Source organism: Polypterus senegalus, chromosome 8 (assembly GCF_016835505.1).
Source record: "Polypterus senegalus isolate Bchr_013 chromosome 8, ASM1683550v1, whole genome shotgun sequence".
NCBI lineage: Eukaryota > Metazoa > Chordata > Cladistia > Polypteriformes > Polypteridae > Polypterus > Polypterus senegalus.
This window is the reverse complement of record NC_053161.1, coordinates 176,070,184-176,088,437: the sequence shown is the minus strand read 5'-3', so window position 1 is coordinate 176,088,437 and position 18,254 is coordinate 176,070,184. Positions and strand designations below refer to the sequence as shown.

The 18,254-nt window shown below is 38.4% G+C and overlaps 1 protein-coding gene across 2 annotated transcripts in view; it reads right to left on the bottom strand.

Moving 5' to 3' along the window:
• The window catches only part of LOC120533442 (zinc finger protein 239-like), a 40,451-nt gene extending 22,245 nt beyond the window's left edge, over positions 1 to 18,206 (bottom strand). Inside the window, exons 1-2 of one of the 2 annotated variants that reach the window (XM_039760341.1) lie at positions 17,924 to 18,206; positions 4,958 to 5,376 (exon numbers count right to left, since the gene is read on the bottom strand). In XM_039760341.1, coding sequence (XP_039616275.1) covers positions 4,958 to 5,339 — 382 coding nt within the window. In that variant the 5' untranslated portion in view covers positions 5,340 to 5,376; positions 17,924 to 18,206. The remainder of the gene's footprint in view (positions 1 to 4,957; positions 5,377 to 17,923) is intronic. The other variant, XM_039760340.1, reaches the window with a different exon arrangement.
• Positions 18,207 to 18,254: the final 48 nt, after the last annotated feature.

Genomic DNA, 18,254 nt, shown 5'->3' with positions numbered 1-18,254 from the left:
TTCAAGTTACGTGCCATCATCTTCACAGTTACAAGAATCAGTGTGGTATTTTAGCACAGTAATTTTCTATGTTGGATGCAACGTGTCACCATTCTCATTTGGACATCTACGTATTATTCTTGTTTGGGACAGATGCTGCACAGCGTTATTCTTGGTTGGGGAATGCAGCCAACAAGGCAGAAGATATGGATGATCTAGAAACTAAGTCTGAAGAACTCAATGCATCTTCATTTTCACTCTTCCCCTTCTCACTCATTGTCACAATAATAAACTGTCCCAAACTGTTTCTCAGTTTGCTCAGTGACTGATATATTGACAGAGCTATTTCTTAGTAGTCTAGACTGCACAGTTACTGTTTTGTTGAAAGTGAAAACATTGCGCACATAAGCAATGAGTTTTATGTGTGTGTTTAGTTTGCAATTCAAGTGTACACTGTCACACACATGCAGGGCAGTTTAAGGCAGGGGTGTCGAACTCCGGGCCTGGTGGGCCACAGTGGCTGCAGGTTTTCATTCTAACCCTTTTCCTGATTAGTGACCAGTTTTCACTGCTAATTTACCCCTTTTCCCGTCATTTTAATAGCCCTGCTTGTAAGGATTCAGTCCTCTGAATTGATTCTTTTCATCGTTAAATGACAGCCAAACAGAAATGAGACGTGAAAGAAGCTGACAGATGATCAGCTAAACTGGGGCTTCAAACATCAACCAGTTTCTTAATTAGAAGCCAATTCTTCCTGTTAAATAACAAGTTGAATTCCACAGCTTGTTGCTGCTCTCATTCTACCACAGCAGACATTTCCAAAGCTGTTGATTTTCTGTTTTTGTTTCTAAGAACACTGTCAAAAGACTGAATTGAGAGATCATCCTTATTGAGACCTTCACCTTTCTTTAATTTCAGATATTGTATGATGGGCACAGGAGAGCTGGTCACATGGCGGCTTGTTTTGTGTCTCATTATTGTTTGGCTGCTAATTAAGGGGGCTGAGTCAAGTCAATTAAAACTAAGGCAAAAGACATTAATTAGCAGCAAAAACTGGTCACTAATGAAGAAGATGGTTAGAATGAAAACCTGCAGCCACTGCGGTCCTCCAGTACCAGAGTTTTATACCCTTGGCATAAGGGTTTAGATAAATGTAATTTCCTCTCAGAACACGGTTGACTGATGATTTTCTCTTCCCTTCTCCGCAAATTGGAAGACTGATGACCAGAACATCTAACGTCATTTCTGCTGTCCCCCTGCCTAGACCTTCCTCTTCTTCCCAGGAGTCCGTAGGACCAGATATTCCGCCATCTTGTGCAGTCTGTTTTACAGACTCACGTCTTTACAACATTTGTTTTTTCAATGTATGTGAACTCCTGTTTTCTTCATTCTATGAGGAGGAGGTTAGGAGCAGGTGCTGATACAGCGCATTGCTGCACCCACCACATGATAAACCAACTCAGGATCCAGATTAGGACACGAGTGCAGCCATGCAATGGGTGACACATCAGCACCACACCAGTTCACATGGAGTGGGAATAGTGTGAGGTTTTTTTATGGTGGCCGGAGTGCCGATTCTGCCACCAACCCCCAAGTTCTCCCTGCAGGTTGAAGGGCCTACATGCAGGGCTGGATGCAGATTAACGTCATACCCAGGACGGAGCAACTACAGGTTAAGGGCCTATATAGGGTTTATAACATATAGGGATTGACTTCTGTTGCCCCAAAGATTTATAGTCTCTCTGTCATCCCAGGCAGGAGAACACCGGAAGTGACACCAGAGATATAGTTATCAATCTTCCCGATCTGCAAAGACAGGAATGATAAAAGGCATCAGTCAACAGTGTCCTCTGGTGTTCTGGTGGAAGATTACAATTATCTACGCTCTTGAGTTGCATGCATGTGACAAAATGTATAATGCCACAACAAGGGCTGCAACTAATGATTATTTTAGTAGTCGACTAATCGTTCAATTTATTGTTCGATTAGTCACGATTATTTCATGCCTGACTATTTTGATGCCTGCGACCTGTGGTTGCACATCCTGTTCTGGGCTCCAGTGCATGTCTTACCTCATCTGCTCACGTCTGTCAACCTGTGAATGTCACCCTGATGTCTCTGCATTAACATGATTAAAATTAATAACAATCAAATTAAAACAACCAATGAAACATATGAATCTGAATATAATCAGATGTTTTTATATTAGTGTGACCATCACAATAAAAAAGAAATACATTAAACAATACAAACTAAAGTGCGCGTAGTCTTTAAACAAGAAAATTGCATTTAACTTAACTAAAAAATACATTGTTAAAACTGAAACGTGTTTCATATTTTAGTAATAAATGACAAGATGTAGGCATAAACTGCTGTATAATGTGTAAAGCCTGAAGTGTGAAGACCAAATAAACACTTTCACAAAAGGTTCAAGATGATACAATAGCTTCCAGGGTGCAGCGGTAGAAATTGCTGACTTGTAATCAAGAGTCCCCCGTTCAATCCTGACTGCCTCCTATATTTACCGTTTTGAGTAGTGAGTTGCTCTTGTTGTTAATATTATACAATAAACAAATACATTTGATTTGCGTCTGTAACAGCCACTGTAAATGTATAGTACCTGTAAAAGTTAAGTTTTTTTTTTTTTACTTTTATTCTCTCAGTCACGATCACGATACATACTACCACCTCCCCCCTAGGGATTTGATGCGGTTACTTTTTATCTGAAACTGGGAGTAACTGTAGATGTGAGTGGTGTTTTGAGAATCGAATTGGAAATTCTCTGATCTGGAGGGATAAAAGCTGACACACAAACGCTGGTGAATCTGCCTTCTTTGTATCTCATTGTCACTTGATTTTTTTACTCAGTTTTATTGAGTGTTCCTGCTTATGCTGAATTAGCATGCGCCTTATGGCCCGTGATGTCAAAGCCGCACTGACAAAAAACAGAGACAGAGGTACATATGATATTTGGAATTATTCATTTTATGACCTTATAGTACATTTCGGAAATCATTGTGGCACGGATGCAACAGTGACCGCGTTTTTTTTTTCTCCCCCGATCTTGCCCAGTCTGCAAAGGACTCCAGGACATGCACAGGAAAGAACGTTCCTCTGCAAGGTGAGCCATGAACGCTCTTCTGTTCTCAGTGGACCCCGTACATGCCTGGCAAAGTACATGTGCTTTGATTGCCACCAGGTCAAGCTTGTTATAGCACAAGCAACCGGCCACTTGCATGCTCCTGCTAGCACTGAATAAGCTCACGCCTTCTGGTGTCAGCGTGCAGCATCGGGGGGGGGAAAAAAAAAAGAAAGAGACAAATATATGTGACATTTTGAAAAAATCATAGTTGACCTGAATAGTACCAATCAGAAAACATCATCACACTAATGTAGTATTATTTGAAAATGAACAGATCGGGTGTAAATTTGTTACTTGTAATAGTTAGCTTTTTTCACTTTTATTTTCTCAGTCTCGTTCACGCTCTCTCTCCCCTCCTGATCTGACGCTAACTAACTAACAGCGCCAGCATAAATTCTCAAGAGATGGCGGCATCACAGCTCCAGGATGCTTGCGTTTCAGATGCTCATGCATCGCGGTGGTGCTGCCGTGAAAAGAAACCTCCTCTTTGCATAATCTGCATTCAACTTCTCCCCCTCCTCTATCCGACTCGCCATTGCAACCACATTTATTTTCCTGTACATTCTTCTTCTCCTCAGACGTTGTTCTTCATTGGTAGGATTGTGTGCAGTCTTGACAACAATAACAGAAGATACGGCCCCCAGGCGGTCATGTAGTGCATTGCAGTTACAAAAACCAATGTGATTCTTTGTGACAGAAGCCTCTATTGAAGGTTCTGTTTATGACACGTCAACAATAAAAAATCTGCGTCGATGATTTTTTGTAGTCGACGACGTCGATTACGTCGACTAATCATTGCAGCCCTAGCCACAACTACAAACAAGCTTAACGGAGGCTGTATTATAGTATTATAGTGTTTGGAAAAGTCCTCTCGTAAGACTCTTTTACGAGTGACTGTGTTGATTTTAATGGAATTTCACATTTAAGAAATATGGGTGAAAACAATGGGAGGAACATGCTAATGGGGTTATGATTTTTTTCCATATAAAATTTTGTCTTATGAGGGGATTTCCAGGAAGGCATTATGTTTGTAAAGAGCAAGACGACTGTGTAATGCAACAATGTTGTATTGCCTACCCTTACAAAATGAACCACCATGAACACTAAAACTACATTAAAACATACAGGAAAAAAATGGTTATTTCAATTTGATGGGCAAAAACAGATCGTGACAATATCAAGCATGTGTACCAACTGATTCCTGTCCTTTTCTCGACAGTTTGACTCATTCTCCTATTTACGTCTTCCCTCGTTGTCCATTGGCTCGGTCCAACTTTCCTAAGCTCCCCCAATATGCCAACTTGGGTAGCTCTACTTTTCCAATTCACAAGTGCCTCTGGATCCTCTTTGGACTACACATCTTCATACTCAACTTTATTGCTTCTCTCTTCTGATTCTTCTCTAACCTTAAACTCCTATCTTGGAATGTTCAGGGTGTGGGAGTGAACGTAAAAATAAGGACACATGTACTTGACTACTGGCGTCACAAGAGGGTGGACATGGCCTTTATATAAGAAAAGAAGCTTTTATAAAAATGGCAGGGCTCCCACAGTCACCAGCGGTGTTCTCCTTGAACACAACAGCACTTGAAAAATTACACCTTAGAGTTTAGGACCAACAAAATGGAGGCCAATTTACCTAAAAAAGAGCCCAAAACCATCACCTCCACTACTTAGGACTGAACCCATACAAACTTTATGGAGCACAACGCTTTTCACCCTCATATATTAAACCTTACTAAATTGACAAATTTTACATAAAAAGTGCTAGACTGCCTTTTTAATGCTCATAACTGCTGGCCCTAAAACTTAAAATAGAATGTTGTTTTACACTTACTTATATCAGCAGAGATTGAAGGTGCTGGTTGATCTTTCGGAGTTGTAACAGCTGATGTTTCCTCAGTCCTCTCCTTGACCTCACAGTTTGAAGACTCATGGAGGGTCTGAGACCCGTTTGTCTCAGACTGCACTGACTCGGCCCTCACCTTGAGGTTGTCGTGCTCCACACTTTCATGTTTGTGCGTCTCAATATTTACGCACTTCTCCTCGGCCTCTTCTTTAATGGCCACTGACCTCACTTCATGATCTTCATCCTTAATAGTGAGATTCTCCTGCTTAGGGTGGACAGACTCCCATTCACAGTTCTCCTCCTTAACAGCTGCAGTTGTTAGCGCCATGGTATTTAGGTCAACCTCACACATCTCCTGTTTCACAGCCATCTTGGAATGGAAGTAAATGGCTGCTGCTTTTTCCTTGCTGTTGAAAGAACAGAATTTAAATCCATTAAAACTACATCAGTTCAGGTCTAAAGATTTGTTATACCATCCCAACAGCTAAGTTGTATAGTTTAGAGAAATCACACTACAGCATACTGATGGCAGATCATCACTCTTAATACAAATTAAATTATCAGGCGTAAAACAAAAGTGCTGAGTGAAGAATCAACAGACTTGAGTAGGACATCCTCACACAGATTGGCCCACCAGAACTACTTGGCTTACACTCATTGTGTTTGTAGCGAGAAATCAAGAAAAATTACACCTTTTATTAGTTAACTAAAAAGATTGCAATACGCAAGCTTTCGAGTCAACTCAGGTCCCTTCTTCAGGCAAGATGGAATACAGAAACTGGAGTTCCCTGTGTTTATATACACACTAGGACAAGTAACAACATTGGTAAATCTGAGTCAAACGCTTTATGAAAATTGACAAAGGCTGCAAAGAAACTCTGCCAATATTCACGTTTGCACTCCATGAAAACCCTCAGTGCCAGGATGCGGTCGATGGTGGACTTCTTAGGCATAAAACCAGACTGCTCCGGTCACTGGAAGGTGAGAGAGTGATCACGGATCCTGTTGAGGACAACCCCAGCAAGGACCTTACCTGGCACCGAGAGCAGTGTTATCCCCTGTAGCTGCTGCAATCCAGGCGATCACCCTTCCCTTTCCAGATAGGGACGACAAGTCCTGCTTTCCAGTCAGTTGGGATGATGCCAGTCTCCCAAATGGAAGCAAAGATTGCTTGTAATGCTAGGAGGACAGCCTTAATGTGCTTTAGGCTGAAATAAAATTAAAGCAGCAAATGGGGAAAAAAGCAACAAAGGCAAACATCAAGGCGAGTTGAAATTCTGCCTCACAAATTTAAACAGCAAGCACCAAGATTGGCTTTACACATCAACCACTTCAGAGGACATTTTGGAAAACTGTAGGGTTTCAACTCCATTAAGATGGTAGGATACTTTGCAGAGCTTCAACAATATGTGCGTGTGTTGCGGTTATGGAGTCCAAAATATTTAGATATGACTAATGGGATATGTGCTTTAGTAATCTGACACCCGGCTGCCTTTTGTTAAGCTGTGGAGCCCTGCCTCACCAAACAGCCTGACTGGACCTTTTAAAAAGTGAAATAGCGTTGTAATAATTTTTTTTTAAATTGTACGTTTCTAAATATTATCTCTCCATTATAAAAAAAAAAAATCCTTGCAACGAGAATTTTTTCCTGCGACAAGACTTAAAAAGAGATCGCATATTGTTTGAGTATGTCTGGGGGACAAGAGAGAGAGACAAAAGGACATCTGCTGTACAGGCTTTTAAATGTTCAAAGCGCTGCATGAAATGCAAATCACGTGGCATGGCAGCAGCAGCAAGCCAGTAGCTGATTGAGCAAAGAGGAGGTAAAAAAAAATTGTAGTTGTTTCCCATTGTATCGCCGTTTAAGAGGGGGTTTCGGAGGAGCGGCTGCGTCACCTTGCGGTGCGTTCAACCCCCCTGTTCAAAATGGCGCATAGCGCTGTCTGTCTTTTAGGCATTGGCGAGCGAAGCGAGCAGTGGGCAAAGCCATCTAGTGTTCCTTAAATCAAAGAAATACAATATACAATCTCTTGCTTAGTGAACATGTGCTGCAAAATAATCAGAAACATGGTGCCAGTGCAGACTTTTAATTAATAAATGCAATGGTTTCCAACCCTGTTAATTCTAGTCCTTTCTGATATGAACACCTTCTGTCCGTAGCAATTTCACAAATTTTAACCACACAGTTTGAAGTCTCATGGAGGGCCATACATACATGCATAGATTCTGCATCTACAGAAGGTTTACAAATAAAACTTGGAAGAAAAAAATAAAAAACAACACAGCAACAACAGAACAGCAGCAACCACCTGATGAAGGTCTTAATTAACGTTGGCAGAGTTAAGTTTCCAAAGCAAGACTTTAGCTCCATTTTAAAATAAAATGTTTATTGTACACAAAAAATTGCAGCCACATTTAATTAGAAAACACAATCTATCATAAAACCTGACAATCCATGAATGTGTAGCCATTTCTTAGTGGATGAGGAGGGCCACACAAGATGTTCTTGCCATCACATCAACCCCTATTCACCACGAAACGTTTGGCGGATTTAATAAAACAAATAAAATGTTTGAAAATAAAACAAAAATTATACACTGTATATTATATATAGATATATAATATACACACATACACGGGTCAAATCTCTTTTTAGCGAACACTAAAATAACAAACTTTTCAGAATCTATACTAATAAAAGGCAAAGCCCTCCCTCCCTCCCTCCCTCCCTCACTCACTCCTCATCACTAATTCTCCAACTTCCCGTGTAGGTAGAAGGCTGAAATTTGGCAGGCTTATTCCTCACAGCTTACTTACAAAAGTTGGGCAGGTTTCATTTCAAATTCTACGCATAAGGGTCATAACTGGAAGCTATTTTTCCCATATAATGTAATGGAGTCTTGAGTTGGAGATGGCCGCGGGGGGAGTTTCGTGTGACATCATCACGCCTCCTACGTAAGTACGTAGAGAACAAGGAAGAACTCCAAACAGCGATGAGCACAAAACGCCATTTCACAATTGAGAAGGCAGAAAAACATTATGAAGCAAATGATGCATACAAGCATATTCATAAGTACAGCTACTGCGGAAACAAAGCACGGCGTGAACCGTAAGTTTATATTAAATTAAGTTCATAGACAGGCTGCCACTAGCGCTTGTAATTTAGTGCCTGCCCATATAAGGCCGCCCATCAGCGCAATCCAATACAAACACTGCCGGTAAATGTTCACGGGTGAAGGACTGTGCTTATGCAGAGGAAGATGAGATGGTCAGGGTGGTGTTTGGCACAAACTCATTGAAACTGCGAGAGAAACTTTTAAGTGCCGGGTCTTAGCTGACATTACACGAGATGGCACCAGCACAGCTGGGAACCTTCGATGCAAGAACACCAAGCTGCTCACGTGAACTGACGAGTGCACAGACAAAAGCAACAGTTCCAAAGAGTGCTGAACAAAACCGAATTACACAATTGAGAAGGCAGCAAAAAATATGAAGCGCCTTATACATACAATCATATTCATAAGTGCAGCTACTGCGGAAACAAAGCACACGGTGGAAAAAGTGAATGTCCTGCTAAAGGAAGACAGTGTAAAAAAACCCGTGCATGCAGTTTGTCACATCACAGAAAAAGGAAGACGAGCTGTTTATTGATGCAGTAAGGAACTAATCGATGAATGAAACCTCTTATCTTTACAACGATTGACAAACACGGAATGTAACTTGAACACATCCTACAAATACGAGCCTGATTGAAAGAAATAATGATAATCAAATCCTTGATGACAGCAACATTCAATAACACTCACAAAACAATTACTGTATATTGACAATCATGTTACGTTATTTTTAAAATGTTCCCTTTTCTTTTCATAACTTCTAATTCCACTGCGATACACGGGTATATATATAAATGTATATATATACCCCTATCTACAATACATACTTTAGCATAGACAAGCCACACGCTGTGGCTAATTGTAGAGTCTTAAGCCTCTAACGCCGACATTCGAGGTTCGATTCCCGAGAGGGATGTACTGACTATGTACGCGCTACCGATTCATTTTACCTTCGATCTCCTTGGTTTGGGACGTATGAAAAATATTAGGTTAACGCAGAATCATGTTACGCTATTTTTAAAATTTTCCCTTTCTTAGCACAAGCACAGCTGAGAAGCTTCGATGCATGTACTCCATAACGCGCTAAAAATAACGATTTAATCACACTTTCAATTCCAAGCAAACGGAACTTTTGTCAATGCATGATTTCCTGGTACATCCATTACACTGATGCACACATCACAGCTACAAAAATGTTAGAGTCGGAATAAAGCGCGTTCCTACGACTGATCATTTCGACTACCCGAGCGAAGCCTTGATAAAAGCATGGTTTTGTGCACACTGAAAAGCAAGCAAAATTAGATGCATTACAGAAAGCGGACTTTGTGGCTCTTACTGGGGATCATTGGACTTCCGTGACCGTTAGTAATTCTAATTACATCTAATTACAAAATGTTCAATGATCACACTGTTTTAGCCTAATGTACAAAATAATTTTGGCTAATGTTACTCAGAGTTTAAAGAGTAAGCTGGTCAAATTACCTTTTATGTTTCTGACTTATTTTTTAAGAAGAAAAACTGCACTTTATGGTGAAATTTTGGTTATTATTATTTAAACACAATACTATTCTGAAAATGTGCTTTTTTTTTCAGAAATTAAAACAGCTTCAGTTTACAGTATTCATGTCCATGTCTATTATTTGATTCTGTCGCCCACTAAAACCCTTTTAAATTAAAAAAAAAAAAAAACATTTGCGAGTTGGGGCAAATTTACGTGTGCGATTACATACGATTAATCAAGATTAATTCTTACACAGCCTCTAATTAATTGGATTAATTTTTTTAATCGAGTCCCACCCTATATATATATATATATATATATATATATATAGATATATATATGTAGATTTGTATATATATGTTGTATATACAGTATGTATATATGTGTGTGTGTATATATACAGTATGTGTATATATATATATATATATATATATATATATATATATATATATGCCAGCAACACTCATTACAATGACAAAACAATTACATTGTCAATCATGTTACGTTATTATTAAAATGTTTCCTTTTCTTTTACTTCTCCGCTGCAAGCTTAGGTATTTTGCTATATATATATATATATATATATATATATATATATATATATATATATATATATATATAGAGATAGATAGATATGACAACACTCATATCAATGACAAAACAATTACATTAACAATCATCTTACGTTATTTTTAAAATGTTTGCTTTTCTTTTTCAAAACTTCTTTAACACACTACTTCTCCTCCATGAAGCACGGGTATTCTAGCTAGTATATATATATATATATATATATATACACACATACAAACACACACACACACATATACTCTATCATAAAATATAAAAAGTAAAGCAAGGTGTTAAATTTGTTTTCCAAATATAAATGTATTTATGTAAATAGTACATGAGCTTAAATATGTTATGTATGAAAACATTTCCCTGGCATTATGTTATACTTTGAATGTTTTTTACTTTATATATTTTGTTACCAGTATTGTAATAGTATAATGTATATAAAACAAAGGGAGAGAGAGCGCCTTGTTTCATTTCCGTGTCAAACTCTACACGTGACATCATGCACATTGGCAAATTCCGAATTAATGCTCCATCCAATGTCCGCGCGGTTGTAAAAATACAGGTTGAGCTTGTTTCATAGTACTTCTCAAAGTTTTTAAGAAAAAAGTGACTACTCATTTTCAAACAAAAGTTTTTTTTTTTTTTTTTTTGCAGTTAAAGAAGCACTGTTTTTAAAATATACTTTCTCCATATTCGTTAATACCAAATTTCAGTATAACGAAATATTTTTTATGGTCATAGAGTTTCGTTACAATGAGATTCACCCGGTTACAACACAAAAGTGCAAAACCATGTGACAATGATTTAACCAGCTAAAACGCTCAACCTTCTCGCTTAGGTGTTCCCCGATGAGTCGAGCAACTCGCTGTCAGGAATGATCCGGAATTCAGACGCGAAGTCGACACGCAAAATTAAAGAAGCATCCAGCTGAAATCCAGGCAGACAAAAAAAAAAAAAAAACACTATCTGCAGTACAATTACAATAATCAGTACTTCCATTTCTCATTTATATTTCCTTTGGACTTCTAATCGGTATCACATAATGGAAAAAAATTTTACGCACATTTAAAAAGTTTTACTATCAATACTCATGAAAATATGCAAAAAATGTAATAACTAAGTGTAAATTAAAAACACATTCATTTCAAATATAAAACTCTCTTTTCCACGACAAGAACAGCAGAATTGACTCGATTATCATTAACTATTCACTCAAAGTTGGTGAGTACAAACACTAGACACCACGTGGCTTGCTTTGAACTTTCCCCCCACCCCATTTACTTCCCGGAATTCTTGAGGAAAAAAGTCACAGTAATCAGTCACTATTAATTCTTGTAGAGCTGTAATACTATCATGCAGACTTATTTCAAAATTCCAACTATATTTCTACTTCTTATACTACATTATATCCTGTACATTTCAAAAGGTCTTCGTTTCTTTATGGAGCTTCTTTCTCTAATGGCTACTATACAGGAAATCCTACGCTCTTCAACTCACAAGATACGTCATTCCTCAGCAAAAAACTTCAAGTTAAAAGTGCTTTTAGCACTACTAGTTTACATTAGCAGATTAAAAGTCTTGCCATGTTCAGAATCACATAACATACTTCCTCTTTCCATTCTATTTCCATACCAAAAAAAAAAGTCTGTAAAAAATTAAACAAAATACAATGAATGATACATATACATACACACAAACACACACACATACACACACACACACACATATACATATATATATATACACACATATACATACATATATATATATATATATATATATATATAGAAGAGAAGGTCTGTGGTACGGTTTCCATATTTGCAGCAGGAGATCCACAAAGGGAGAAAATGAATCACGTATCATAAAGTAGTTTTTATTCCTGAGCTTTCAACCCCTACCAGGGGTCTTCATCAGAGGATAATGCTTAGACTTACAAGAATCAAAGGCAATATATAGCAATAACTTACGGTTATTGGGTGTAGAGTCTTGTTTATTATGAATAAGTTCTTATTAAGTTTGCATATGCTGGATTTATTCACAGCCCTGCTGGATACCGTGGAGGCCGCTAGAAGGTGCTGCAGGGAGGAACAGCGATTATTTGCCTTACGCCCGAGAAGTACGTCCGAGTCACATAGACAAGAGGAATGACGTACTTCCGGGATGAAGAAGAGGATTTTTATCTGACCAGGAAGTGATAGGAGATCACATGGACTAAGGGATTGGAAACACTTCTGGGTCAGGGACTATAAAAGAGACTAAGAAACACCAGAGCGTTGAGCTGAGCTGGGTGGAAGGGTGGCAACGCGTCTGTGAGTGTGGAGGATTATTGATTATTGTTTATTTGTGTGGATTTATGAGTATTGTGGAGAGGAGGGTGCTTTGTGCACTGTTATTAATAATAAAGTCAACTTATTGGACTTTTATCTGGTGCCTGGAATCAAGTCTGAGGGTTCAAGGGAGAGATAGCGCACCCTGTCTGTCACAACACATTATATATATATATATATATATATATATATATATATATATATATATATATATATATATATATATACACACACACACACATACTGTATACATATACAGTTAGATCCATAAATATTTGGACAGAGACAACTCTTTTCTCATTTTGGTTCTGTACATTACCACAATAAATTTTAAATTAAACAACTCAGATGCAGTTGAAGTGCAGACTTTCAGCTTTAATTCAGTGGGTTGAACAAAAAGATTGCATAAAAATGTGAGGGAACTAAAGTATTTTTTTTTAACACAATCCCTTCATTTCAGGGGCTCAAAAGTAATTGGACAATTGACTCAAAGGCTGTTTAATGGGCAGGTGTGGGCAAGTCTGTTGTTATGTCATTATTAATTAAGCAGATAAAAGGTCTGGAGTTGATTTGAGGTGTGATGCTTGCATGTGGAAGATTTTGCTGTGAACAGACAACATGCGGTCAAAGGAGCTCTCCATGCAGGTGAAACAAGCCATTCTAAAGCTGTGAAAACAGAAAAAACCCATCTGAGAAATTCCTACAAAAATCTACAGTTTGGTACATCCTGAGAAAGAACGCAAGCACTGGTGAACTCAGCAACGCAAAAAGACCTGAATCTCCATGGAAGACGACAGTGCTGGATGATCGCAGAATCATTCTAATGGTCAAGAGAAACCCCTTCACAACAGCCAACCAAGTGGACAACACTCTCCAGGGGGTAGGCGTATCAATATCCAAGTCTACCATGAAGAGAAGACTGCATGAAAGTAAATACAGAGGGTGCACTGCAAGGTGCAAGCCACTCATAAGCCTCAAGAATAGAAAGGCTAGATTGGACTTTGCTAAAGAACATCTAAAAAAGCCAGCACAGTTCTGGAAAAACATTCTTTGGACAGATGAAACCAAGATCAACCTCAACCAGAATGATGGCAAGAAAAAAGTATGGAGAAGGCGTGGAACAGCTCATTATCCAAAGCATAGCACATCATCTGTAAAACACGGTGGAGTCAGGCAGTGTGATGGCTTGGGCGTGCATGGCTGCCAGTGGCACTGGGACACTAGTGCTTATTGATGATGTGACAAAGAACAGAAGCAGCCGAATTAATTCTGAGGTGTTCAGAGACATGCTGTCTGCTCAAATCCAGCTAAATGACGTCAAATTGATTGGGCGACGTTTCATGATACAGATGGACAATGACCCAAAACATACAACAAAGCAACCCAGGAGTTTATTAAAGCAAAGAAGTGGAAAATTCTTGAATGGCCAAGTCAGTCACCTGATCTTAACCAAACTGAGCATGCATTTCACTTGTTGAAGACTAAACTTCAGACAGAAAGGCCCACAAACAAACAGCAAATGAGAGCCGCTGCAGTAAAGCCCTGGCAGAGCATTAAAAAGGAGGAAACCCAGCATCTGGTGATGTCCAGGGGCCTCATGTATAACGCCGTGCGTAGAACTCGCACTATAACATGGCGTAAGCACAAAAGCCGAAATGTGTTTACGCACAGAAAAATCCAGATGCAGGAATCTGTGCGTACTCCAACTACCACGTTCTTCCGCTACATAAATCCCGATCAGCGTGAAAACTAACGCCGTGCACGCGCATTATGTAACGCCCCAAATCCTCCCAGAATTACGCCTATTTGAATATGCAAATCAATATAAATCGCCCTTAAGCGCAGCCTTCTGTGAAAAGACAATGGGAAAAGCACGGGGAAAATATAAGAATTTCAGCGAATACCAAGTGGAAGCAAAGGAAAAACATACTATTTGTTCAAATAAACCGTGGTATAATCAACAAAAGGAAGTTGATCGAGTGGCATAGCGTGTTGGAGAAACATGAAAGCTCACATCCACAAAATCGCACAGTGCCGGAAATAAAAAAGAAGTCACATATCAAAGTCGCCGTGGAAAGCCGAGTTGTAGCCCACTGTCTGAGTGTCATATGAAAGTTTATTAGGGTAAAGAGAAAAAAGGCACACGGTGGGAAAAAGCACGAAATGTCAACTTCAATCTCGACATTTCCACTTTAATCACGTAGTTTATTTTGTCATTAAAGTAGAACATCATAAAATTCATCTTAAAATCGTTTAATTAACCAGTTTCTTAAATCACATCGTAATTAAAGTAGCACGTTAAATGCTTTGTTTTGTATTTGATTTTCTATGTGCTCTATGTGTATGAATCACTACTTGCTTCTTAAACCGGCTCTCTTCCTCCAACTGGACACAGAGTCCATTACATTCGTGATATTACAGCTCTCTGAATAACTAAAATACTGAGATGTATACGTGATGTCATTTTCATGATGATAGGAGTTAAAGCACGTTATTAAACATGTTTCACTTCGATGAAATAATTTATTGCAGCAGTACTCAGTGCAAGGTTGTCAGGCAGAAATTTGCAGGATTGCATAGAAAATGGAATTTCTATAACACAGCGGTCGTCAAGCGCCTTTCACAAGGGATCTGCTACATGATGATTATATCTATCTCTATCTATATATCTATATATATATCTATATATATCTATATATATATATATCTATATCTATATCTATATATATATATCTATATATATATATATATATATATCTATATATATATATATATATATATACTATATATATCTATATATATATATAGAGAGAGAGAGAGAGAGAGAGAGAGAGAGAGAGAGAGAAGGCAGACAGACAGACAGAAGGCACGTAGCACACACAGATCCTGTGCTCTCAGTACATATAAAGCGTATAAGGACAATACGTTCTAGATGAAACGTCAACGACTAAGCAAAGAAGAAAGAGACCCAAAAGCGTTGGAGAGAAAAAAGGCAGATAAGAGATCATGAAAGCAGTGGACTTCGAAAGGCTCAAAGAAACGATGGAGCGATACACATGCAGAGAAAGGTAAAGAAAATGAAAGTAAAATTCTATAAAGTATTGTAACGTCCCAGCCAGCTTGAACCCTTTTTTGTTTTAAGTGACTATTATATCTATCTATCTGTATGAAAATGTTCGACTGTGGTGTCTGTGTACAGACTTGTATGTGAACAGTGTGCCTTCTTCTTTGTCTTTGTTCCCCAATCTGGTAATGGTTTCCTCTGTAGACTGTACACAGCTGCGGGTGGCACAAGATTTTGAATTTCACTAATGATGTTTCTCCATGCTGGGCAGTCCAAAGTGATGGCTATGGAGCCCTGGAGGCTTAGTCAACAGCTCTTCAAATCCACCTTGATTTGTTTTGTCCAGTTTTTCTTGGTGCCCCTCTTTGCATCTTCCAACTTTCTGGTCATTTTCACCATAGTAATTTGTATAGCGCCTGGTTCTGGTCCATTCACCAGACATGGCCAAAATGACCTGTGTGTATGCCATAAATGTAAAGGCAACCACACCACTGTAGAAATGTTTTTGTTAGACAGTTTATTATGTAGAAATGAAGTTAACATTTTGGATATGAGTTGTAATAATAAGTGTATATAGCACTTATTAAACAGAAAATACTCTTCAGTGACATTTCAATGGCCATCTCAACAAAGGAATTGCCGTCAACTCAATCTAAGCCTTATCAAAATCAAAATGAAACTGGTGCTGTGCAATACATTGCACAGATACTACAAAGTTAATAAAACATTATGCAAGTCCTGTGATAATTGTATGTTTTGTAAAGGGGCTGAATTTTCTATTCTATGTACTGATATTTTTTCCCATTTTGTATTTGTCAACTCTTTACAGAAAGATTTTTTTTGAACAGCATGAAAATAATTTTAGGGATATCCCATTTTAATGTTACGTTCTAGGAATGCCTCCTTTAGGTCTGATAAACACAATATAATTATATAGTATTAACTAAATGTTACATCTATAAGACTGATATTTTATTTATACTGTACATAATAATTCAGATTATTCCTCAACTAAGTCTGTGATCGCAGCCTAAGAAAATGTTAAGTTAATAATACTTCAAGTCAAATCCAGTGTAGCTAATTTAAATGTAATTTAATAGAACTATTAGAATTCAACAAGCAGCGAGACAGGAATGAGTTGCGATAGAAGAGTAACTGCAATAGAGAAATGAAAGGTTCTATAAAGCAATAGCGAGACCAGCAATGTTGTATGATTTGGAGATGGTGGTAATTAAGCAAAGATAAGAGGAAGAGCTGAAACTGGCAAAGTTGAAGATGCTACAATTTTCACTCAGAGTAATGAGGGTAGACGGGATTATGGAATGAGTATATTAGTGGGACAACACAGGTGTGACTGCTTGGTAACCACATGACAGGGGTGAGATTGAGATGGTTTGGGCATGTGCAGAAGAGACATGAGGGGTACATCAGGAAAAGAATATGGCGGATGAAACCGCCAGGCAAAAGGACATGAGTAAAGCCAAAGAGGTTTATGGAGGTGGTGAGGGAGGACATGAAGGCAGAAAATGATGTAAAGGACAGTGACTGATAGAGACAGGTGATCTGCTGAGGAAAAAGGTGTTCAACATTTTATGCTTATGCCCTTCCTTTTTAATCCTGTAAATAATGCTCAGATGGTAGCTATATAGCATTGTTTATATTATAAATTCCTGAAAAGTGCAACATATGTAATAAAAAAAAATAAACTGTCCTACAATACATGCCTCATACTCATTTAATTAGAAGAAATCAATCTCATACCTTAATGGGGAAATCTCTTATCTGAAACTGGGAAAAAAATAGGAAATTGTCTCTCCGAGTAGCTGCTCAAGAGTTTTGTAGAATTTGACAGGAATTAATTCATGTTACCGTACAACAGCCAGCCAGGTATCCGCTTGACTGTTACTGCTGTCTTAACTGACACGAGGAAGCGGAACGTTGACTGCTAACTCGCATTTCCCGTTCTACCTTGTTTTGTCTTGATTTGTCATGTTGCTCTCTGATGTAGTAGCACATGGAGGTTGTGTGCGATCTCATTTTACTGGATGGATTTTTTGTGAACGGAATGGTCGTACCGCTTTCACGTGCGCATCTTTGACTCAAGTAAGCTTCTATGCGATATCACCTCTTCCTAAAACTATAAGAAATATATTTCACGGGAACACTAAATGAAGAAATACACAGCAAGGAATGGAAGGGTTCCCGGGAGCACTGAGGTAGGAACGGGACACGACAACATGAAGTGAAATGAGCTGCAGATGAAAGACTCAAGTATAGGATAACAGATTCAAAATTTAATTTAAAAAAAATCCAACTTTCATAAAGTTCATAAGTTAATAATAATAACAAGTTCATAAAGCTCAAACGTACATCACTTACCTCTGCCACTGGGCGATAGGATTCTTTTTCAAATTCGATCCACTGAGCAACAACAGCTTAACTTCTCGTCTGCGGCCTCCAGCTTACTTTACTATTCTAAAAGTTTCGTTTTCGTCGCCTAAGATGATGTCACAGATAGATCAGTTCAACTCCGCCTATTCTACGGCGGTCTGCAAATAGTCCGATATTTTAAAGTAACATAAAATGTCCACACAGATTACACTCTATGCCACCCACGACATTTTACAGATGAGTGCAATCATGAATTCATAGTTTTAGAGTGAAACAGAGAGGGAAAGCACTGGCGGCGACGCGCAGACTC